Raw genomic sequence first — 26,162 nt, 5'->3', positions numbered from 1 at the left:
GCAACTGCCTAAAAGTGACATTAAAACAAACCTGTGTATGTACACATAAGATAACATTGGATGAGTTCAGGGGCAGCTGGGAAAAAAAAGAAGCATCCAACTGCCTCTGAACGTCCGTTTACCAGAAGCCGTGTACATGAGGCCTTCACAGAAAAAAAAAAAAAAAAAAAAAAAAGAAGTCATGTATGAGCAGACAGTTTACAGAGCCTTGTTGTCGGGCTGCCATTACTGAATTATCACCTTTTCCAGGTCAACTTAAAAAAATTAAATCTTCTGAGGGAGTCGGTGTAATAGTTTGCAATGATTTACTATGCGTCGTCCTGTCTGTTCTACAAGCTGCACACATGATGGTAGGTTAGAGGCCGCGTACCTGGAGCGCCCAGGGCAGACTTTAACAATAAGCTATTAAAAGCAAAGATCAAAAGGAGGCAATTTCACCCGGGGCTCGTCTGCTTTCAGTCTGTACAGAACAGGATTAGGGAGAGGTACTCTTATTTTTATGATTTATATATGCCGGTGCAACAGAATCAGGTGTTTGATTTGTAGCGGTTCTGAACTTAAAAGGGGCCTCCGTAGCCTTTTTGAAGTTCTTATATAACTAATAGCTTTAATGTCATTTGCATTGATTAAAGTGTAGAAGGCCACATATACTACTTTTTTGCATTCTCTGCCCTCGCCCAGCAATTCCATGTATATCAGTTACCTCCAATAGCAGCTGGTACTCCAGCCGGGGTGGCATACAGTGCACCCGAACCCCCCTCGGGGTGATACCCATGCAGGCTCCTGGCAGCGATGCAGAGCCGATGACGGCAGCCATGTCCAAATCTTTCAAGTGTAGCTAAATCCAAAAAAAAAAAAAAAAAAAAAAAAAAAAAAAAAAAAGAAGAAGAAGAGCATATACTGCAGCTTACAGGCCTTTTGATATGGAGGCTGCATTCATTTTCTTTTACCAGGTTTTATTTTTCACCTTTCGATATCCTGTCCTAGAGTGACACTGGATTTCTGGCAGGATAAACAGGCATTTGTATGCACTTCCTAAGCAGATGACAAAACCCCTTCAACTGTATATTTAAAAAACAGACCAAAAGAGAGCAAACTAGAGAATTGAAAGTCAGTGAAAGCCATTGCCCACTTAAACAGTACAGTACAGCTCAGACGATTTTATAAAAGCTAAAAAGTGGTTGAAAAGGCAGTCCAAAAAAAATAAAAATAAAACACACCAACACACACACACACACACACACACACACGTTATAATTGCCTGCTCTATGCAATGGTACTGCCCAGAATGCTCCCTTACTTCCTCTGCTGCCCTTGCTGGCACTGTCCATTCTGCCATAGCAAGCTGTGTGCTGAGGAAGCACCAGTGCAGGCACATTTCTGATCTGGGCTGTGTGTGTCCAAGCCGATACACATGGGCCAAATATTAGCCAGTTCAACAGGAACCAGGCGCCCTGTGAGTACATTAGCCTGCCCGACAGAAGCCGTCTGATCAGCACCGCCAGCCTATTGGGGTGGAGCAGTCCACCTATCAGAATACAATAGTATACCAGGGGAGATTGCCCTAACGTCGCATAGTTAGTACAGAAAACGGTTTCTTTTTTTGCTCAGCTCGCTGGGTTGAACGAAAATAACATTAAAAATACAGAATATGAGTTTGCAACGCATTCGCACCAAAATGGTACAGGATCATTTTTTTGGTCCGCACTGGAATCTGATCACATGGGTGCGAATCCATCGGGGAGGGGGGTGTTATTAACTTTGCATTGACACCCGCAGTGGTTTGCAGTCAGTGTGAACCGCCGACAGGTGACATGCGATGTGGGAATCGCACTGGTCCCTGCATCACATATATGCGATCCTGAACTTCTACTCCAATTCAGTGTGTGTACACCGTGGAACGCCATCACATTTCTTATCAGTTGCTTAGGTTTATATTGTGAATGGTCTCGGTGTGTGTTCACTCCTCTATTGTGTGCAGAGCAATATGTACACAGTGGGGTTGGTTTCACTGAAGTAGAATGTAACCAAACATTTCACACATTCAAAAGGAGAGTTCAATCTCCTGTGATCAAATGGTCATAATCAGTAACTACAACACAATCTGCAGAATGTGGCCAACTGTATTTGGCGGCACCAACCTCTTGCCTTACAAGGAAACGCATGGCATTTCTCCCCCCCCCCCCCCATTTGGTATTACCCAAACACGTAAAAAAATTAAATAAAAAGGGACACAAAGACACAACACCACACAACCCTCAATGTAGAACATTTGTAAATTATATTTTACATGGGGCAGCCATATTTGCTTATTTGCTCCGCCTACTGCATAGCCATACCACACACACACACCAACGTCAACTTGTTTAGTTAAAGGGGCTGTAAAGGTTCAGGGTTTTATTTAAAATGTCATACCTACCTCCTCTGTGCAGTTGGTCCCTCAGTGGCGCTCCTGGCACCTCCTTTTCTCAATTGCCTCGCCGGAGAAACGCTCTCCTTTGGGACACCCGTGCGGGCTTGCTTCCGTGTCTTCCTTCTGCGTCTACCGACACCGAAAGTAGGACTCGGCCCGATCCCCACGTCATTGGATTTGATTAGCAGCAGTGGGAGCCAATGGCTGCGCTGCTATCAATCTATCCAATCAGGACAGGAGACTCCAGCCGGAGCTGGTGTGCTCGTTCCCTCTGTGGGAAACACAAGGCTCTGGCAAGTATAAAAAAAAACGGGGGCTGCTGAGTGACAGAAGGTTTTTTTACTTTAAAGCAGAGCTCCACCATAAAAAAATAAAAATAAAAGCCAGCAGCTACAAATACTGCAGCTGCTGACTTTTAATAAATGGACACTTACCTATCCAGGGTGCCCGCAATGTTGGCAGCAGATGATGAGCAATTGCTCGTCTCTCGGCTGCCCCTGCCACCATCCTCTATCAGGGAATCAGGAAGTGAAGCGTTGCGACTTCACTGCCCGGTTCCCTACTTCACTGGTCCCCGTTGTGTTAGAGGGGTGTTCTCTGCAGCTAACTATGCCCGGAAGCGGCATGATGTATAATACAGGTATCTGGAATGAACGAAACAAACAAAAAAACACCCCCACACAATCATTCTATCAAAACTTTTTTTCCCCTAATCATTGGGTCACCTTAAAAAAAAAAAAAAAAAAAAAAAAAAAAAAATTATAGCTGCCAAGTAGCCGTGCCCTCGCATACTCCGAAAAATGCTGGTTATACAATTGGAATTGTGACAAGGTGCTCATTAACTGACCGGCTAAGTGGTGGCTTTCCGTCAGCGGGCGGGAAGAGCGAGCGGCCCCCCTTGTTACAAGGAGAAGCTCTTCACATCCTTCTGCACAATTCCTCCTCAAGAGGTTATAAAATAATGATTACTGAACTTTCTTCTCCTAAATACCGGCTTCTTCAAGTTGTTCTGAAACCGGCCACGTTTTCCAAATGAGAAAGCCGCCTGTGGAATGAGCTATTTATATCATCTGCTGAATAAAAAAAAACCAGGAATAAAAAAAAAATAGATCCTAAAATACAGACCAGGGGACTGTAGAAATTGTAATTTAAAGAATGAGTCAACCCAACTTCCAGTTTAGGGTGGGTGACATCAAGCAGAACTGTACACCGCCTTCTAAAGTTTTCCAGGTAGGCGATCCTGGAGCTCAAGTTCACAGCTCCGTCCTTTCACTGCTGTCAATAAAAAGAAGGACTAAAAACATTTTTTAAGCATTTTAAATTTTAAACATTGTGAAGGGAATTTTTTTCTTCAAAATTTTTCCCTTCACAATTTTTAAATTAAAAAAAAAAAAAAAAAAAAAAAAAATATATAATAATAATAATAATTCTTGACGATTAATCGTGCATATAATCCAAAAGAGCGTCACTCACAGGTCTTGTAAGGTGAACGCACAAAATAAAACAGTTATTTGTTCACTTTTCAAGACCTGAGAGTCCCACTCTCTCTTTCGGTGTGTGTGTTAGAATATATATATATATATATATATATATATATACACACACACACACACACTTTAAAACTTCCTGTAAAGCCCCCTATAGTGTCAACACAATAAGCAGAAATCCAGCAGCAGAGACGGTTCCTGGAATTACTTTACCCAGCACTGTACAGATGTTCTCACTTATATGTGAACCCCTGACTAGCAGCTTGTCCACCATGATCATCAGTGGATTGAGAAAGCATCTGCTAATGAGTGAGTCAGTCCTCAGAGCTTCCAAGATGATGAATTACATGTGTCGGGAAGCCTCAAAAACACATTAATACAAGTCTGAGTATTAACATTAGACAATGAAAGCTGCTGTACAAAAAACAAAAACAAAAAATTCTATGGGGAAGTTGTAAAACTTCTACAACAGACTTTGCACTATACCTGTGAATGAGAACCTCGGACAGGGCCTAGTCCAGTGATGGAGAGCCTTGGCACCCCAGATGTTTTGGAACTACATTTCCCATGATGCTCCACTACACTGCAGAGTGCCAGAGCATCATGGGAAATGTAGCTCCAAAACATCTGGGGTGCCAAGGTTCACCATCACTGGCCTACTCTATAAAAAGTGGAATTAAGAGGTGCAGCTCATGGCAGCCACAAGGAATCTCACAGAAAAATCTCTTCTGAAAAGACGTGTTCCCTGGTTGCCTTGATGAATGGATTGGCTTCTAAAATTGTGGCATGACCCAGGATTTAGGTTGCACCAGTAAAGTATGCCAATGTCTGGGCAGATCAAATGCCCTAGACCAGTGGTTGACAACCTCAGACCTCAAGAACCCCCGACAGACCAGGTTTTCGGAACTTCATTTCGATAAAATAGCTCTCATCAATACCTTGTCATTGATATGGATTTAACCACTTCAATACCAGGCACTTTTACCCCCTTCCTGCCCAGGCCAGTTTTCATCGCTGTAACATTTTGAATGACAATTGCGCGGTCATGCAACACTGTTCCCAAATGAAATATATAATTTTTTTTTTTGTCACACAAATAGATTTCTTTTGGTGGCATTTGATCACCTCGGTGGTTATCTTTTTTTCTAGCGCAAAAAAGGAGGAGGTAACAATTTTTGAAAATAAAATAAAATAAATATTTTTTGCTAGAATAAATATCCCATTTTTTTTTTTTTTTTATTATTACTCAAATTTAGGCAGATATATTATTCTACATATTTTTGTTAAAAAAAAAAAAACGCAATAAGCGTATATTGATTGGTTTGCGCAAAAGTTATAGCATCTATTTTGTAGGTTAGCGATTTATGGCTTTTTTTTTGCTAGTAATGGCGGTGATCTGCGACTTTGCGTCGGACAGATTGGACACTTTTAACCCTATTTTGGGAACACCGATTTATACGGCGATCACTGCTATAAATATGTACTGATTACCATATAAATGTCACTGGCAGGGAAGGAGTTAACACTAGGGGACGATCAAGGGGTTAAGTGCATTACCTAGAGAGTGATTCCAACTGTGGGGGGGACTGACCGGGGGAACACACGATCTTTCTCCTCTCCACTCACAGAACATGGATTGATGTTCTTGCTCTGTCACGAGCTATTGTAACCGCCAGGCACACTCATCGGCTCCTCTGTGGCACCGTGCCCCCTATGCCCGCGCGAAGCTGAGGACGTCATATGATGTCCACCCAGAATGGGAGATCCCATCCGTGGACCTCATATTGCTATGGGCAGGTATTGAAGTGGTTAAAAGCAGCTGTGCAAAGTAAAAGAAAACCTGAAGACATGGCCTGTTCGAGGTACTTGAGGACTGGGGTTGAGAACCACTGCCCTAGACAAGCAAGATGCTCCTTCACAGCATCACACAAAACACCCATCTCTTCCTGAACAGGACTGTATCCCGTTGGCGATGTTGTGTCCAAACAGCAATTCGTCAAAATCTCCAACTACTGGTGGTTTAAATAAACCGGAAGTGGCAGTTGGAGTATTTGACAGAACACCGTCTCCTGTGAACTCAGAGGGAGGCACACAGAGTAGTGCAGAGAGCAGCTGGAAGTGACTTCCAATGGCAGCGCTGATCAGACTGTGGGAGGGAACACGGAGCTTGAGCACATGGCTGCATAAGGAGGCAAGATCCAATGATATGTCTGTGTAAAGGAGTGCATTACAGAATGGGGGGGGGGGGGGGGGGGGTTCTGCAAGGGCCAAAAGGCCAGCCTCCACTGGTCTAGAATGCATGTTCCTAGGAAGGCTGAATTTACATACACCGCTCCCTAATAGTGTCCCATAGGTGATGCTGAGATTCCATGATTGAAAGAACTGAAATCCAAATGAATAAAAAAGGTAGGCCAGGGATAGTAAGGCTGGGGAGGAAAGGGATAGATGAAGCTGGACAGACAGAGCCTAATGCACATTGTGAGAAGCTCAGCTGCGATAGAAAAAATAAAAAATAAAATCAGCAGCTACAAACACTGTAGCTGCTGACTTTTAATAAGGACACTTGTCCAGGCAGCCCGCAATGTCGCCCCCCTCCTGAGGCCGATCCATCCATCGGATCGGGTGCCGCCATCTTAACGAAGCGAAACAGGCAGTGGAGCCTTGCGGCTTCACTGCCCGTTTCCTACTGCGCATGCGTGAGTCACGCATTGCTTTGTGAATGGTCCTGTTGATTTCTGCAACACACTCAGGTCCCAGAAGACAAAAATGGGGCAGCTCACCGAAGAGGAGGAAGTGAAGCAACAGCGCAGCGGAAGAGGCAGATTAGGAAGACTGCCTAGCAACAGGGGTTTCTGGTAAGCAAAAGAAAGTTTATTTTTTTTGAGAATATTAATGTAATTTTTTATTTTAGGGTGGACCTCTGCTTTAAGTACAGGAGAAGATCCTATCTGATGAAATCATTGTCAGTGGGACTGGAAATGGGGAATTCGCTATAAAAAATAAATAAAAGGACGGAGCCAGGATATCAATAAAACCCATGCTATATATATTGTATATATATATATATATATATATATATATATATATATATATTATTATTAATAATAATTTTGGCTGGACATGCACTTTACCGCTTGGGGAATTCCATAGGGAAGAGAAAAGTGTAGATGTTCCTGGCAGCCAATTAGAAGTCAGACTGAATAAAGATGGAAGTAGAGGACACATGATCCTTGCACTGTGACCGAACACTCCTGTACAAGTTAATGCAACGTGACACAAAATCCCGCCACCTCCTGCTCACAGACGGACGTCTCGGCCTCTCGCTGTACACAGAGGAGTCTTCAACAGGAAATCATTAAACCTAATGAGCACCATCTTCATCCTGGGCTCAGAACTCCAATAAAGAGGCCCCCAGTGACAGGAAAACAGACTTCACACTGACTCGGCTCCATGCGGGGGTCTCTCCATCACCACTGGAAAATCTCAGGGGCACGTGTCCGCCTCGTAGGAGTTAAAAACGCAGGACCCCCTGTATACACGATACAAGGAAATGTTTCATTCACAAATGGTTTCCTGAAGTGCAAGCCACTGGCTGGACAAATAAATATGTCAGAGGCTCAGAAAGGGAGAGTGATGGAGAGCTATAGGAAGCCGAGCGGATGTATCCAACACACAAGAGTGTTACCAGAGTATGGCGGCATTCATCATACTGAACACCACTCACCGGCCGCCTAACTGGGGAAATACCTCATGATTATTGCAGTTTAATATGGAGATTAAGGCTGCAGCTAGACGCCACAACCCAGTACATTTCCTGCAGCCGCTGCGGTTTCCAATAAAAGTGATCCCAGCGGCCGAATTAGCCATTGGATCACTTTTAGAAGCGGCGGCAGGCGTCCCTCCCACCGGAAGGTTTGCCCACCTTTTTGGTGATTGGTCTTACCTGGCTCAAAAATGAAAATTAACCACTTCAGCCCCAAAAGTGTTTACGCCTTTCTTGATATTTTTTGCGTTGCTTTTAGGGCTGCAACTAATTTATATATATATATATATATATATATATATATATATATATATATATATATATATATATATATATACACACATACACACATACATACACACACACACACACACACACACACACACACACACACACACATATGGCATTGGACGGACAGAGCACTAGGGTCGAAAGGGATGTGAAATAACATCACATAGTGATGTATGTATTATGATTTTTAAATTTGCAGCCAGGCTCTGTCCCTGTGCGTTGCGACGCTCGCAGGGAACGGAGCCCAGCACAGAGAGGCTTCGGGCGGAGGACAGAGCCTGCAGACACCGCAGGGGGATGTCACAGAATCCTGGGGACAAGGTACATATACCGCACCAGGATCCTGCAATGCAATCCCAGAGCACCTGGACCCAAAGCAGATTGAAGAATCAACTTGGATGAGAACATAGTTGGATCCCTGGACAGGTAAGTGTAATTACATTAAATTATAACTATAGGCAAAAAACTCATTTTGGATAGAGTAAGGGAGGGTTATAACCCCCTGTAAAAAGGTTTATTTTTGCCATCTGTGTCCCATTGTAGAGATTTCTCTTCACTTCCTGTCCTATAGCAAACCAGGAAGTGAGGAAATCCCTGCAAATTAAGGGAATGTCTTGGGGGCCCCCCAGATTGCCAGAACCAGTGTCCCCACTGGAAGATTTCCTCTATTACTTTTCTGTGGACAACCCAAAATTTTAGATTTTCTTTTGCTTTCCACCTGGAGCTCTTCCTTAAAATGTCAGCAGGGCAGGAAGTGAAGGGATATCTTTGAGCCCTGGATAGCAGTCAAAGTAGCCATCTCTGCCCAGCACTTTTCAGAGCCCCCACTGAATCTTCAGTGTATAATTCTTCAGGAAGGCGAGATCTTTATTCTGCAGAGTGCAGTAAATGTGTTCAGCTGTATGTAGAGAAACCCAAATTGATGACAGCTGCAAACAGCCCTCATTGTGAACAATTGTGCGGAGCACGTCCTACTTCTGTCTGCAGACAAGTATTTATATGAAACTTCAACTTTGGCAATCGCCATCTAATGTGCAGAGCTCCCAAATCCATGCAGCTTTTTGTTACAGTCATGCCATGTACACACAATCGGAATTTTGGTCGGAAAAAGCTCTGATGGTTTGCCCGACGGGATTTCGCTTAAGTTGTCTTTCATACACACGATCACACCAAATTCCGACCGTCAAGAACGCGGGACTAGAAAAAGGAAGTTCAATAGCCAGCAGCCAACAGCTTCCGTCTCGTAGTTGAATCTGAGCATGCGTGAGTTTTTGCGCGTCTGAGTTGCATACACGCGAATAGAATTTCTGATAAAAAACGTTTTCTGTCGGAAAAATTGAGAACATGCTTTCAATCTTTTGCTGGCGTAAATTTGGCCAGCAAAACTCCGATGGAGCATACACACGGTCGCATTTTCCAACGAAAAGCTCTCATCGGTCTTTTGCTGGCTGAAATTCCGACCATGTGTATGCGGCATAAGACAAGGATAGGCAGAACTCCTTTGACTTGTGCCAACGTGTATGGAGAACCTGTTCACATTAAGTGCATTAGATGCATTAGGCAGCTGTGCTTATTCCATAGTCCTAATACAAGATATGGGGAGGGAAAAAGCCCGATTCAAGATCAACCCAGTTCACACCACTGCGCTGTGGGGCTACATGCAGAAAAAATAAAATAAAAACAAAAATAAAATAAAAACAAAAATAAAATAAAAACAAAAATAAAATAAAAACAAAAATAAATAGTGTAAAATGCAAATCTCCAGTGGGTGTAACAACATATCTGTTTTCCCCCTTCTCAGTGTATCCTTACTGTGGATGAGTGTGGAGGTGAAGCAAGATGGCGGCGACAGAAAGTTACTGCCATAGCAAACTGCGATGGGTTGCCGAATATTTTGTTACACCGCCAGTGTGAAAGGGGTCTAACAGAAGTGATGTTCCACCATGGCCATCTTGGTACACCCCACCCTCAGCTCTAGTAAGACCGCTTTCACACTGGGGTGTTTTTCAGGTGCTTTAGCGCTACAAAGAGTGCCTGTAAAAAGGGACTGAAAACTGCCTCCCCTGCAGCCCCAGTGTAAAAGTCCGAGTGCTTTCACACTGGGGCAGTGCAGTTGCAGGATAAGGGAAACAAAAACAAAAGGGTCCTGCAAGCAGCATCTTTGGGGTGGTGGGGGAGCAGTGTATACAGCGCTCCTCCACTGAAATGAATAGGAGCGCTTCCAAAAGCCGGAAAGGTGCTTCGGAAATACTGCACCACAGGCTTTTTTTTTAACCCCTTCTTTGAGCTTAAAACATCCCATAGAGGCCGAAAAGCATCGCTATAAACATATAAACAGCAGTAAATCGCTGCTAAAACTAGCCAACATGTACTGTGGTATACTGAAGCAGGGCATGATTTCCCCCCCCCCCCCCCCCCTTTCGGAGACTGGGCCGCAGGGCAGTATTCCAACATAATGACCCCAAAGACACCTCCAAGATGACCACTGCCTTGCTAAAGAAGCTGAGAGTAAAGGTGATGGACTGGCCAAGCATGTCTCCAGTCACTTCACTGGGTAGATGTAAGGAATTACAACCACTTTAATGCAAAGTCTTATGTGACATTTTCAATCAAGTTGTAAAAAAAAAAAAAAAAAAAAAAAAAAAAAATGTAAAAAAAAAGGCTGCTAAATGGATGGGCCATAAAACTGGTTTTATTGCACACGTAACACAAGTTATATATTAGTATTTCAACCAACACGTAGAAATAAAAGAAAACCTGCACTGTAGTGCAAGTATGAGAATGAAGAAAGGAAGAAGAATTGTGAGCAGGCAGGCAGCCAAACTTACCTGCGTCATTACAACATGCTCTGGGTTGTACACAGAGCTGCAGGCTCAGTATATATCCATTCTCGGCACACCCGGGTGCTGGAATGAATGGAACCCTGCAAGATATGTTCCGGCCTGGCCAATCAGTGTGCAGCTTATTGTAAATCTCTGCATTCTCTGAAGCCAGAATGAATGCAGTTCAATGTGCAACTCTCTGCATATTCTCAGCACAACAAGGTGTCGGAATGAATGAACGCCTATGTGTGGGAGTTACATCATTACGGCCCGGCCATTCAAGATGGCCAGTGATCCCAAAGGAAATCTGGGTGAAGATGTTCTGCTGTCGAGGAAGCAAGAGGGAACATGGAAAACCTGCAACTGACCCTGTTCTTTGGGGAAAGCTACATGTTCACTAAAATGCTGGCCTGTTGCTTACTTACCCTTGGGCAAGCCATAGTTGATGCAATTTTTTTTCCCCTGCAAACATGGTTTGCAGGAAAGAAAATTTCTCGATCCCCCCCCCCCCATCAACACAAAATCGGTGTTGATGGGAGAATCCCTACCGCAGTGCTATTGTAATTCTGCTGCCAGCTACAGCGACTCGCAGTAACTGCATGCCACAAATCTGACAGGCTGGTTGTACTAAAGTCAACGTGAATACAACCAGCCAGTATAGATGGATCGAATCTCAGCCTGTTCCTGCTGAACTGACCAAGATTTGATCCATCTATGTCCAGCCTAAGTTGGAGAAAGAAGAGTCTCACATGTACCAGCCAGGTATGTCATTATTCCAGGTAGACATCATGAAAACAAAGGTAAAGGGAGAGAACATGCTGGGAGTGACGATATAGACCAGCATAAAAGTGCCTGGTCTCCATCCGCCTACAACACACGATGCAAATCTGTCACAAGCGCCGCCGCACAACACAACCGACAAGTAATTAGTTTCACAAAACACATTCAACTGTGTGCAAAGCAGAACCGCAACGCTTTTTCTCCTTCATAAGGAAAAAGTATCCAGAGCGATATTAATGACATCTTTATTTGCAGCAGGAAGACAAATGGAAGACACTTAATAGCGGCTGTGATTTCAGGCCGTGTTGAAATGATTTCAGATCTGCTGCCAGCGATCCGTCACACAGATCTTAGTCTGGAGACGACGGCGCTCATTCATAAATTACCCAGCAGCTCATATGGGAAACTATGCAGAAGGAAATGTGTTTACACTTTGTAACAACTACAATGTACACTGGAGGAAACCCGCGCTTCGCTCTTCTACAGCTGCTCTGCGGCCTGCGTGCGAGCTGCAAATCTTCTGCAGCATTCAGGAGCCAGTCAGTCCAAGGTTAATAGCAGAACTAAACCCTCCAATCCTTTTTGGCCATGGAAATTGCCATCCTAGCTTCTACTTGATCCGCAACTGCCATGGTGCCGCACATGTGATCAGTTATTAGGACTCCGACCATTAGATGGTGTGACAGTTTGGCTGAGTGCACAAGCAAAATGTGACAGTTTGCCATGTACTAAAGCAAGGGAATGTAACACTTTTTATTTTAAACCATTAAATTGAAGGGGTTCAGTTCCACTTTAACCACCTCTGGCCCACCGTATTGTGACTTGATGGGAGCACAGCAGCTCTCCTGTTCTGGGACCTCGCCCCACTCTTGCCGCATCTGCTCGCCTACGTGGCGATCGGTGAGTGACTCTGTCCCTGGGACATGGCGCATAACCGATCTCGGTAAATAGCCAATGACCACAGCTGATCACAGGTAAACAAAGAAATGTCATTTATCAGCATTCCTCTCCTCACACTGACCGCATGTGAGGAGAGCCGATCAATGGCATTTCCTCACAGGAGATCTGCATAGATTAGTGCCCTGATGATCAGTCAGTGCAGGCACAACAGTGCCCAGCAGTGATGCCAGTCAGTGCCACCTCATCAGCAAAAGGAGGGAAAAAAAAAAAAAAAAAAAACACTTTTATAACAGAAACTAAGAAAAACCTCAAAATGTTCGGTATTTTTTCGTTTTATTAGCAAAAAATATATAAATAAAATAAAAAAAATAAAAATAAATGATAAAAATTGTTTGGGTACAATGTTGCATGACCGTGCAATTATCAGCCAAAGTGCGAACAAATGCTGAAAATTGTCCTGGGCAGGAAGGGGGTGAAAGTGCCTGGTAGGCAAGTAAAGAGGACCTTTATAGAAGCAAGAATACCAAAAAAAAAAAAAAGTGCCCACTGACAGGCAATCACATTGGTCACTGATCCTTCCATATGAAGATACAGACAAGAATAGGATAAAAGTCCTCACTCTTCTACACTCTACCCAAACCCAGAATAATGTTCTGAAAGCAGGTCCACGTTAAAGAGAGTACACATGCAAGAATGAATAAGAGTTACCCCAAAGTAAAGCACCCCCCCCCCCCCCCCCCCCGAGATGCCTGCAGGAACGGCGATTAAAGGCGGCCACACATGGATCAAAATGTGTCCGTTTCGGCAGTGACTGGTCGAATTTTGATCCATGTATGTGCTCTCTGGTTGTACAGAAGTTGATCTACCAATCAACTTCAGCACAACCAACCTGTTGGGTTTTTCCCAATCAATCCGTGCCACCAGCTATAGCCAGCAGGACTGATCACTGTATTGTGATGGCAGGGAAGTCTCCCCACTGTCTGAACACAATAGCGCAGTGGGAGGGATTCCCTCATCAACCTTGAATGGTGTAGATGGAGAAATATGATAATTTTCCTCATTTAATACACTGTGGCTGAAAAAATAAAAAATAAAGGGGGGGGGGGGATTATGGGCTGTCCAATCCTCAGATCTTGTGCTATGCACCAAGGGCAGGGGTCTCAACCTGGTGGCCCTCCTGCTGTTGCAAAAACTACAATTCCCATGAGGCTTTGCAAGGCTGACAATTACAAGCATGACTCCCATAGGCAGAGGCATGATGGGACTTGTAGTTCCGCAACAGCTGGAGGGCCACCGGTTTGAGACCCCTGACCTAGGGAACTCTCATGCCGCGTACACACGATCGGAATTCAGAGCTTTTTCTGACGGAATTCGGCTCAAGCTGTCTTGCCTACACACGGTCACATCAAATTCCGATTTTAAATTTTTAGTTTACAACGCGGTGACGTACAACACGACTAGAAAAAGGAAGTTCAATAGCCAATAGCTTCCGTCTCGTAGTTGAATCTGAGCATGCGTGATGGAATTGCATACACACGATCGGAATTACCAATAGAAAGTTTCTGTCGGGAAAATTGAGAACATGCTATCAATTTTTGGCTGGCGGAAATTCAGACAGTTAAATTCCGATGGAGCATACACATGGCCGCATTTTCCGATGAAAAGCTCTCATCCGTCTTTCTGGCCAGAATTCCGATCGTGTGTATAAGACATAAGCTATACAAAGACTTCAACATCCAACTCACAGCCATGGTGACTGTTGATGTATCACTAAACAAGCCTCAGTTTTTATCCGACTTCAAAGCCATTGAAGGGGGAAGTTCACTTTAACGTCTTTTCCGTTTCTAATGCAACCACATGTGACAAATTACTTGCAGCTTTCTCACAGAAGTCGTCAGAAGCGATCTGATCCTTTACTAAGGAGAAGTGGGCAGACCAGCATTATAAAAGGTTTGTGCTTGAAGCCATTTAGCGGGCTGAGGACAGCGCAGAATGCACGAACGCAGCCTATAGCGAGCAGTCCCTCCTCCCTTTGTGCAAACATCAGACCATCATTCACATCAAATCATGCGTTCCTTCAAAGTTATGAAACTTTTCTCAATTAGTGCAACTAAACAATTTCTGCCTTCATGCAAGTCACAGCAGCCCCCAGATAAAAAAAAAAAAAAAAAAATCAGGTTTCTAGCGATGGTGACGATGATTCAGAGGGGCCATAACCGCGAGGACTGTCTCTAGCCACTCATCTTCACTAGTAACCCAAATAGCTTACTGTACACCCGGCTCTTATACAACATGACGGCCTATTGAAGAAAGCCCTAAGGCTTCATGTACACTAACCTCCCCTGGAGGCTGGCCAAGGGAAAACGCTAAACGCAGCAAAAGTGCAGGTAAACGCGGTATCGCATATACACGCGTCTTGTGTTCTTTGTCCAAACATTCTTCTGAATGAGATTGTTCCATGTTCAGAAGAGGGAGGTTTACCTCCCATAAAAAACACAGCAGCTCCTAAACTTTGATAAAAGCCTATGGGTACATGGACATGTAAGCTTTTATGGAGTTGAGTGTAGAATCTCTGGGGAGAAAAAAAAATAAAAAAGCTCAAAAGCCCCATACACACACCATCAGATTTACCAAAACCACGTAGTGCAAGGGCCTGCCTGATTAGGAGTTTCAATGTGTATGCAATCAGGCTGGCCCTTGCACTACATGGTTTTGGTAAATCTGAAGACAAAAATCAGCAGAAAGTCTGATAGTGTGTGTGGGGCTTTAAACTCTAATTTAGGAGAAGCCAGCGAACATGAACTGTAAACTAAAGAAAGAAAAAGAAAAAAAAAAAAAAAAAAAAAAAAATAAGGTTTTGCAAGTTTAGAACATGTCGGGGAGATTCACCCTCCCCATTTGTCCTCTTTACTGTTTTTATTCAACCAGCGTGCCAAATGGGAAATTAAAAAAAGGGACACAAGCAAAACAGATGGTGGAATCTCCCCGTCGGTATTCTGACAGTGGGACGCAGTGCTGTCCAGATATATGGATCAGTGGCTGTAGCTGCTCATCGACAAAAGGATTTCCAACTTTCACACACAAAAATGAAAATCGTCCGGTTCCTGCCGACAAGCCAAAATTTTCATTCTGTATGGTTTTAATCTAATGCTTCATGCACACAGGCCTCACATGAGGCATAAATGTATTTGTTTATTACAGGTACTTATATAGCGCTGTAACTTTACATAGTGCTTTATATATTATACCTTCACATCAGTCCCTGCCCTCAAGGAGACTACAATCTAGGGTCCCTAATTCACATTCATACATACCGTATATACTCGAGTATAGGCCGACCCGAATATAAGCCGAGGCCCCCAATTTACCCCCAAAAAAACTGGCAAACTTATTGACTCGTGTATAAGCCGAGGGTGAGACATGCCTGTCCATCCCTGTGTGTCCGTCCATCCCTGTGTGTCCATCCATCCATCCATCCCTGTGTGTGTGTGTGTCCATCCATCCATCCATCCCTGTGTGTGTGTGTGTCCATCCATCCATCCATCCCTGTGTGTGTGTGTGTCCATCCATCCATCCATCCCTGTGTGTGTGTGTCTCCATCCATCCACCCATCCCTGTGTGTATGTGTATATGTGTGTATGTGTGTATGTGTGTATGTGTGTATGTGTGTATGTGTGTATGTGTGTATGTGTGTATGTGTGTATGTGTGTGTGTGTGTGTATGTGTGTGTGTGTGTGTGTGTGTGTATGTGTGTGTGTGTATGTGTGTGTGTGTGTATGTGTGTATGTGTGTATATGTGTGTGTGTGTGTGTGTGTGTGTGTGTGTGTGTGTGTGTGTGTGTGTGTGTGTGTGTGTGTGTGTGTGTGTGTGTGTGTGTGTGTGTGTGTGTGTGTGTGTGTCCAGCCTACCTTTGTCCCGAGCCTCCGTCCCGTGCCTTGCCTCCTTGCCTCCGTTCCGTCCCGTCCCGTGCCGTGCCGTGCCTTGCCTTCGTGTCTTGCCTTGCCTTCGTCCCGTGCCGTGCCGTGCCTTGCCTTGCCTTGCCTTGCCTTGCCTTGCCTTGCCTTGCCTTGCCTTGCCTTGCCTTGCCTTGCCTTGCCTTGCCTTGCCTTGCCTTGCCTCCGTCCCGTGCCCTCTTCGGCGGCCATTGTAAAATTCAAAAGCCGCGCCTCCTCCTTCGCCTGTGATAGGCGGAACACTGAATTTCCCAGCAGCCTGTGTTCCGCCTATCACTGCCTTCGTATCATCCTCGTCCGTAGTACGAGGATGATACGATGTCCGTGATAGGCGGAACACAGGCTGCTGGGAAATTCAGTGTTCCGCCTATCACAGGCGAAGGCGGAGCCGGAGGCGCGGCTTTTGAATAGAATGGCCGCTGTCTGTCTGCTCGACACGCTGATCGAGCGGGCAGACAGCGATGACTCGAGTATAAGCCGAGGGGGGCACTTTCAGCCTCAAAAAAGAGGCTGAAAATCTCGGCTTATACTCGAGTATATACGGTACATATATTAGGGCCAATTTAGACAGGATCCAATTAACTTACCAGCATGTCTTTGGAGTGTGGGAGGAAACCAGAGTACCCAGAGGAAACCCACACCGGCACAGGGAGAACATGCATGCTCATAGCAGGTAGTGCCATGGTTGGGATTTGAACCGACGAGTGCCAACTACTTAGCCACTGCGTGCCACGTACAGTTTGCCATACAAGGCGAACGGCTGTACACAGCCATGCTCTTGTTTAGCCACGCATGTCCAAAGTATTTTCTGAATGCAAACGTTTTGGATATTGGATATGCTGCAAATATATGTTGGACACACATGTGCAAAAAAACCATTTGCTTTTTTCAAAGTACAGCTGCATACAGCCATTTGCTTGTTTGGCAGACTGTATGCTGCACGTGTGACTCCAAGGCATGGGACAGCACTGCAAGCCCTGGGTGCATGAACCCCCACCCCATAATGACTATATGGCGGCACAGCGGTATAGTGGGTAGCACTTTCGCCTCACAGCAAAAGGGTCACTGGTTTGAATCCCAACCATGACACTACCTGCCTGGAGTTTGCATGTTCTCCCTGGGCCTGCGTGGGTTTCCTCCGGGTACTCCGGTTTCCTCCCACACTCCAAAGACATGCTGGTAGGTTAATTGGATCCCGTCTAAATTGGCCCCTAGTATATGCATGTATGAATGCGAGTTAGAGACCTTAGATTGTAAGCTCCTCGAGGTCAGAGACGCGATGCGAATGTACAATGTATATGTAAAAGTGCTGCGTAAATTGACGTTGCTATACAAGTACCTGAAATAAAATAAATATAATGTACCTCATCCGTGTGACCTGCACAGTGTACAAACTAAACATTGATACAATTTATAGGAAACACAAATAAATACAGCTCTGGATTCTTACATATTAAAAACATTGTTTTTTTAAAAGGCAAGAAATTGACTTGGTATCAGATTATTGCAGTCCCCATACAGCAGAGCTCAGACAGAGGGAGAAGCAGCAGAAGGAGCCAATCAGCTGTGCTGCAGTGCTCATTCACCAACAAGGAAAATGCTTATAGAGAGAGCGACAGATGAGCTCATCAGTTTTCCCACTTTTCCTTTCACTGTTGAAGTTTAATTCCCTTCCCCTACCAGACAGGGCTGTCCTATGTGAGAGCAGTGTAAATCTCAGGACTGGATGGACAAATACAACTTTGACAGGTAAAAAACAACAACCCTCCCCCATGTATGCATTCTGTGTACTGAGACATTTACCTAAAGGTTCAGCTTCAAAACCAAAGTATCTGTTTTGTTCCAAAGCCCAACAGGAAATATGCAAATGTTATTGCCGCCACAAAGCAATCTGCAGTTATCTGTATTTTCATATTGCTACAATGTCCCATGAGACCAGCAGCCAGTACTGTACCAGCAGAACAAACAATCCCAATTCTGTCACCAAATGGAATTACACATCAGCAGGCCAATATGAAAAGAAGCTTGCAATGACTACATGCGGTCTAACACTTTTGCAAACATATGCTCGCAATTTGGCACCAGATGGATTCTTCTAGTTTCCATCTATTGCAATTTCTGAAATTTAGAAACATATGCAAGGTTTAAGGATTCAGAGTCTCAATCCAACATCTGGAGGAACTCCACAGGACTCAGATGAAAGTACAGGACAAAGTACAGCACCAACACACCAAATGTAACCACTTCCATACCGGGCCTACTCTGCCACTTCTCTCCTACATGTAAAAAGCATCATTTTTTTTGCTAGAAAATTTACTCAGAACCCCCAAACATTATATATGCTTTTTTTTAGCAGACACCCTGGGTAATAAAATGGCGGTCATTGAAACTTTATCTTGCACGGTATTTGCACAATTTTTTTCAAGAGCCTTTTTTGGGGGAAAAAAATAAAATAAAAAAAACACACACACACACACACACACACACACACACACACACACACACCAAAAACAGTAAAGTTAGCCCAATTTTTTTTGTAGAAGATAATGAAAGATGATGATATGCCGAGTAAATAGATACCCATTACCCAACATTGCGCACACTCATGGAATGACACCAAACTTCGGTACTTAAAAATCTCCATAGGCAACGCTTTGAAAATGTTTACAGGTTACCAGTTTAGAGTTAGAGGAGGTCTAGGACTAGAATTGTTGCACGCGCTCTAACGCACGCAGCGTTACCTCACATGTGTGGTTTAAACGGCATTTACATATGTGGGCAGGACTTGCGTTCACTTGTGAACACGAGTTACCAGGGACAGGGGCGTTTTCAAAAAAAAATTTTTTTTTAACCGCTTTAATTCCGATTACAAGAAATATAAACATCCCTTGTAATAGGAATCTATGCGACAGGTCCTCTTTATGGAGAGATGCAAGGTCAATAAGACCCCCCCCCCCCCACCCATCATCTCTCCTCCAGGCTGGAAAGCATGTGATAAAGAAAAAGAAATTCACTGATCTAATGCTGACAGCGGCGATTACGGCTTTGTTTACATCCTGGAACCCGGGCGTGATGTCATAACGTCGCACCCGGGCCTCCGACTGTCATAGAGATGACTGGTGACCATCTGGTCACCGGAAATCTCTATGGTAGTCATCCGGCACTGGCCGGTTCTTTCTCCGGGCCCCTGATGGCACAGGAGAGCCCGGAGAAGCACCGGATGGTGACAGGAGGGGGGAGCCTATAAGAACGATCAAGTGGCAGAACTGCACAGAATAACTGGTGGGAAATAATGATATATGAATGATGCCTCTAGCTGCACCCATCATTCAGATATCCCCTCACAAAGTCAAGGATGTAATTTGACTATGTGCGGTAAGGGAAGTGAAAAAAAAAAAAAAGGATTTTTGATTATCAAAATTTTAATAAAATGCTTTTGGAGTAAAAAATCTATCTAAAGATAGTTTTCTATTTAGAATAAACTAATTTGTTAGTTCAGCATGAAATGGAGCTTAGTTATGTAGCATGAGGCTGTATATTCTGCAATATTGAAATTTTCGGGAAAAAACATATTCAATGAATCCAAGCTGAGATAACATGCACCGCATTGATGCATTCATAATATTTTACAGCGAGATAAAACAAAGTTCAGTAATAGTCCTTTATCCCATTGTTTTGCAAATCTATGTACACTACAAACTGTACGATTGAAGAGAAATGCACCTGCTCTAAAATGCGAGGAGCTTATAAACCTACCTTGTGATCTTTTTGCACATAGTTTGAAGTGCTTTATTCCTCCCTTGAGGAGCAAAAAGGCAGAAGGCCATAAAAGAGACCCAGTTTAGGAATATTTACTAACCTAACAGTTTATTCTAAGGGCCGGTTCACACAGCAGGCGAGGCGAGGCGACTTCGACTTGCCTCGCCGCGACCTGCCGCGGCCTCAGTGGCGACTTGCAAATGACTTCTGTATAGAAGTCAATGCAAGTCGCCCCGAGGTCGCCCAAAAGTAGTACAGGAACCTTTTTTCTGAGTCGGAGCGACTCGAGTCGCTCCTCTCAGAACGGTTCCATTGTACAGAACGGGGGCGACTTGTGAGAGCGAGGCGAGGCGAGTCGTGTCGCCTCGCATCGCCCTCTGTGTGAACCGGCTCTAAATAGGAAACCTTAATTTTGTTTACAAATATTAAAAGATTCTATCTACCAGCAAGAATGAGTCCTTACATTTAAAGAGCACCTGTCATTTCCGATATATCATGGCAGCGCCTGTTAGCGGGCATCCACTTAGCTGCTGCCACCACGTCCCTCACCTTGTTGTGTCACTGCCACATCACCAGCCGCCCCATTAAAGTGAATGGGACTGTCGGTGAGTAACAGCGGGTCAGAGGAGGAGCTGCTGCAGGACAGATGACAGTTGCTCTTTAAATATTAGGATTTAAAATCAAGTTGATTTGAATCAAGCCTTTACTAGTGATTTAAATCAAATCCACCTTGAAACAGACATAACATTTGCCATAAAATATATATGGTCTCATGTAGATGGACATGGTTTGTTTGAAATACATCAGATTCCCATTGACTTCAAGGGAGTTGTGTTGTTGACCGCTCAGAGGCTGCATTTCATCTGCTTTGCACACAGCATGTCCTACTGAAGTGCGTTTAAATTGCAGCCGAGCAGATCAAATTACAGCCTTATCTTGTCAAAAGCTGCACTTTGCATTCAAATGCTACATTTGGGCAGCCCTGCATTTGTATGGAAAATGCATTTGAGAACAGAAATCCACAGGAGCCCAAGGCCCAGCCATACACTGATCGCATCTCGGCTGGTAAAGCAGGAAACCACCAAGATTAGAAACATTAAAAAGGGTGTTTTTTCACCTTAACGTGTCCTATGTATTAAGGTGAAAAAACATCTGGCAGTGACCAGCCCCCCCCCCCCCCCCCCATTTGACTTACCTGAAACCTCAAACTTGTCCCAAGGGGGGACGCACCATCTCTCAGATAGGGGGTTCTTGGCTGTGGATTGGATAGATTGATAGCAGCACAGCCATTGGCTCCCATTGCTGTCAATCAAATCCAATGGCACGACCGAGAACCCCCTGAGAGACGGTGAGTCCCCTTGGGACAAGTTTGAGGGTTCAGGTAAGGGGGGGGGGGCACGAGTCCTGCATTTGGCGTCTATAGACAGCAAATTCTGGACTCAGGGGCATGCCCACAAGGTAACCCCCCTGGGAGAGCATTCTCCCAGGGGGGTCATCTAATGTGGGGAGGAGCCGAGAGAGCCGCCGAGGGACCCCAGGAGAGCAGGTTCAGGGCCATGAGCTGCACAGTGGAGGCAAGTATGACATGTTCGTTATTTTTTATTTTTTTTTAAAGGAACCTTTAGGATCACTTTAATGGGCAGGCTGAATGTACTAAGTTGATTGATCAACTTGGGTACAACCAGCCTACCAGATTCGCTTGCCAATATTGCAAACTTCTGCTAGCGATAGTCACGGTCTTCTCCCGGAGGCAGCGGCTTCCCTTGCCCATTCCTGAGAGTGCTGATCAGGAGCCGATTGGCAGACCTTTCTTCGATCATTCTCCTTCGACAGAAGCAGGCCGAACTTCTGTCGGATCGGCTGCAGTACACACAGGCCAAACGTCGGGCTGTTTCTATTGAACCGGCCAATGATGTCCAATATTTGGCTCGTGTGTATGGCACTTAAGGCAGGACAGATTATGAAAATCGCTGCTTAGAATTTGCCCCTTACAATATTTTGCTATTTCTTACAGTAAGCTTCAGAACGTACGGTGACTCTGAAGACAATCATGGCTCATTACTGAATTGCCGTTTTCACACACAAACCTTCTCCTCCCAAGTGGAGATGAAAAGGACTTCCTAATACCTGCTATAAACACAAATAATAACCAGGCTTCTATTCTAGAATGAAATTCTCCAACAGCTCAAAGTGCTTCTATTGAAACTGTTGATGTTTGGGCTTCATTGAACAGTGTGGTCAAAGTTTTAACTGAATTTGTGGCTTTATCAACTCTGACCAAAACTGACAAAGAAAGATACACACTACGGCCAAAATGATCAAGGTAACTCAAGGTCAACCATTTTGAAAGACACCATGGCCAGACTGATCTAGGCAACCTACTGCCAACAATTTCAGTAGGTTACCTTGATCTGCTTGGTTATAACAAATTGTTGGCCTTGAGTATCCTTGATCAGTTTTGGTCCTAGTTTCTCCTGCAATGGTGTTGGGTTGCCTTGCTCAGTTTGGTCAGCTATTTCTAATGCCAACAATTGCAACAGAAACTAAGACCAAACCGAACCCAAGGCCAATCATTTTGATAGAAACCATGGCCAGACAGATCTAGGCATCCTGCTGCCAACAATTTATCTAAATCTACTTCCAAAAATTTCAAATAGGTTGCCATGATCGCTTTGGTTATATTTTCTGCTGAAACGGATGACCTCGAGTTGCCTTGGCCAGTTTTGGTCCTAGTTTGTGTTGGGTTGCCTTGCCTAGTTTAGTCAGGTTTCTAATGTTGACATTTTGATAGAAACCATGGGCAGACTGATTGAGGCAGCCTAAGCCCTTGTACACACGGTCGGAGAATCTGTCGGAAGGAGTCTTATCGGTCCGCGTCGTCAGATAATCCGACTGTGTGTGGTATGCATCGGACTGATTCTGTCCGAATCTCCGTCCGACCCAATTTTCCAACATGTTGGAAATATTTCCCGACCAACTGGGCCGGACGGACCTAATCCGATCATGTGTAGAGCATTTTCATCTGACCAAGTGCCACGCATGCTCAGATCAAATTCCTACATCAAAGCTATTGGCTACTAGCCTGAATGTAGTCCCATCGTAATGAAATTACGTCATCACGTTCTGAAAGATCTGATTTTTTGCCAACTTGGCCCAACCGTGTGTATGCAACAGTTTCTGACACAATCCGTCGGACTAAATCCGACGGGCAAAATCCGACGGATTTGGTTGGCAAAATCTCCGACCGTGTGTACGTGGGCTTAGACCAACACTCACCAAGGCCAAAAATTTCAATAGAAACTAATAATGAAAACTGATCAAGGCAACCTTTAAAAAAATAAAAAATATATGGTGGCAGTAGGATGCCTAGATCTGGCTAGCCATGGTTTCTATCAAAATGGTTGGCCTTGCGTTACGTTCATCAGTTTGGTCTTCATTTCTGTTGACATGGCATTAGAAAACTCTGACCAAACTGAGCAAGACAACCCTACACAATTTCAGGAGAAACTAGGATCAAAAACTGATCAAGGATACTGAAGGCCAAAAATGTTGACAGAAACTATAACCAGATCGAGGCAACCTATTAAAATTGTTTGGAACAAGGCCTAAAGGAAGATAGTTTGGGACATTAGTTGGGTGAAGTGAACGGCCTCTGTCCCTTCAGCAAATCAACACTGCCATCTCTGAAGTCCAAGTGTGACAAAGACGCTGCACTGAGCGCCCACACTGATAGATCGGCATTTGCTGTAGCTCACGTCTGTTTGAAAAGCGGTAATAACAAAAAAAAAGGACAAAGTTAGTCATCCCCAGCCATCACTTACAGTGTTATTACAAGCAATTTAACTTTCCCAACACAGAAAATAATAAAGAGTTTCAGACAGAAGAATTTAAATGTCTTCTCTTCACCGCAAAGTACAGAAGGAAGGCCTGGGGGAACAGACCAGCACAGGAAAAACGAGAGTCATACTCACCGGACGGGTTTCTTCTGAACCTTAGAAGGGTCTGGTGGAATGTACGGGATGATCTTTGGCTCGAAGCTCTCGTTGTCCATGCCGGCCGGAACCGAATTGGGCTTCCTGACAACACTCACATCGCCCCTCGAGTCAGAGGACACCCCGGGGCTGCCGGGGACCCGAGGGCCACTTCCACAAGGCTCCTCCACCCAGGTGACACTTAGCAAGCTGAGTGTGAAGCCCAGGGAGATGCCCACCACCACAGGGCCCACAGGCCGCAGCAGGGACAGCACCATTGACAGTCTCATCTCCACCGAAAGTCCAGGAGGCTTCAGACCAAGGACCGGGCCTCAAGACTTGTGTTCTGTAGGCTCTGTGTTCACCAGTCACTGCTCCAAACTCATCCCCAACTGGAGGAACCCAAAGAGATGTTGTACAGGTGGGACAGAAGAAGACCCAAAGGAGTTACTCAAGATAGGCGATAGGTAGAGATGTAGTACAGGTAGGACAGGCGAGTGACAGAAGAAGACCTGGGGGGGGGTTACTGTAGGTAGGTGAAGGATCTGGAAGACGTGTGTATACAGAGTATAAAAAGGAAAGATGAAGCCAAGGATGGAAGGAGTATATCAGAAGAGGAGACCAAGCCCAGTTGTAGGGTGGGATGTAGTAGAAGATAGGGTTGACTTATCCTTAAGTTTCAAGGGGATAGCACACTGGTGATGGAGTTTTGGCTAGAAGAGGGTGTGGATGAAGAGGAGGATAGGGTTGAAAAAAATGGGCAGAGAAGAGTAAACTAAAGAGAAATGACGCAAAGGATGAGAGATATCAGAACAAAGACCAAGCCGGAGGATAGGAGGTAAAATAAAAGGAGGATGGAGATGACAAAGTTGTACAACAACTAGGAAAGATAAGAGTATTGAAAGGAGAAACAAAGTAGAGGATGGTTGGAGTCTATCAGAAATCCAAGGACCTCCTAACAGAACAAAGACCAGGCCTGGGGGAATATTGTAAAAGAGGACGGGGATGACCGAGTCGTATAATGACCAGGTGAAGAAAAAAAAGAGAGAAGAAGCAGAGGATGGTGGATCTAGATGGAAAGACTTTAGAGTAGAACAAACGCAAAGCCCCGAAAGATGGGGGGGGGTAGATGAGGATGAAGAGGACAGTTGTCAGAGTTTAGAGGACAGCGGATAGCAGAGGAGCGAAGTGGAGGATGGAAGGGGAAGATCAGGAACCTAGTAAGAAAGGACAAGGATGAAGAGGACGGTGTTGGAGATGAAGACAACAGCAGTCCGAGTTTAGGGGACAGCAGATGACAGAAGGACAAAGCTGAGGGTGGAAGGTGTAGATCAGAGACGGGGACGAAGAAGACGCGGACGAAGACGAAGCGGAGGATGGAAGGTGTAGATCAGAGTTGCAGTTAGGAGAGGATGAAGATGACAACTGTAGGAGTTGTACAATGAGAGGAGGACAGGGATGAGGTAGCAGAGGGGATGTCTAAGGAGGAGGATAGAGATGAGAGGGCAGGGGTGGCGCACACAGCAGCAGTAGCGTTGTACAGACACAGAAGCATTAGACTGGGGAATGTAGCAGCCACAAGGTGACAACAGCCCAGGAAGAGGTCAGGTGGGGTAGTCCGCTCTGTGAATGGCCTCTAAAAGGAGCGGTCCATAAGTCGGGGTGTCTCCTCAGCCAGCCAGTCCCAATATCTCCGTCCCCTCACACGTCCCGCAGCCCGACTCCCATTCACTCCTCTTCCTCCTCCTCTAATCGCAGCTCCCAGCAACCCGCCTGACGTGTCACCTTTCCGCCCCGCCCCTTCCCGAGCCCCTGCCCAGCGTCATCGTCCTTTTTCCACGCCCACCCCGGGCATCATAGGGAGGCCTGAAACGCAAAGCCGGGCAGCGTGGTGCCGAGGCGGTCCGTGCGATGTGATTGGGTGAGAGCGTGGAGGGGGGCGTGGTGCGGGTCGGAAGGGAATGAAGAGAATGAATGGAGATGAGAAATGTAAATAAAGTTTTTATATATAATGAGATCTGT

General features: G+C 45.0%; 1 protein-coding gene across 1 annotated transcript in view; it reads right to left on the bottom strand.

The window, feature by feature from the left end:
• Positions 1–25,918, bottom strand: part of CHPF (chondroitin polymerizing factor) — a 58,376-nt gene extending 32,458 nt beyond the window's left edge. Inside the window, exon 1 of the mRNA XM_077447801.1 lies at positions 24,141–25,918. Within this exon, the coding sequence (XP_077303927.1) occupies positions 24,141–24,430 (290 nt within the window). The 5' untranslated portion in view covers positions 24,431–25,918. The remainder of the gene's footprint in view (positions 1–24,140) is intronic.
• Between the last annotated feature and the right edge of the window lie 244 nt (positions 25,919–26,162).

Source organism: Lithobates pipiens, unplaced genomic scaffold (assembly GCF_037356315.1).
Source record: "Lithobates pipiens isolate NorthernLeopardFrog02 unplaced genomic scaffold, aLitPip1_a1.2 Scaffold_22, whole genome shotgun sequence".
NCBI lineage: Eukaryota > Metazoa > Chordata > Amphibia > Anura > Ranidae > Lithobates > Lithobates pipiens.
This window is presented reverse-complemented; position numbering and strand designations above follow the sequence as displayed.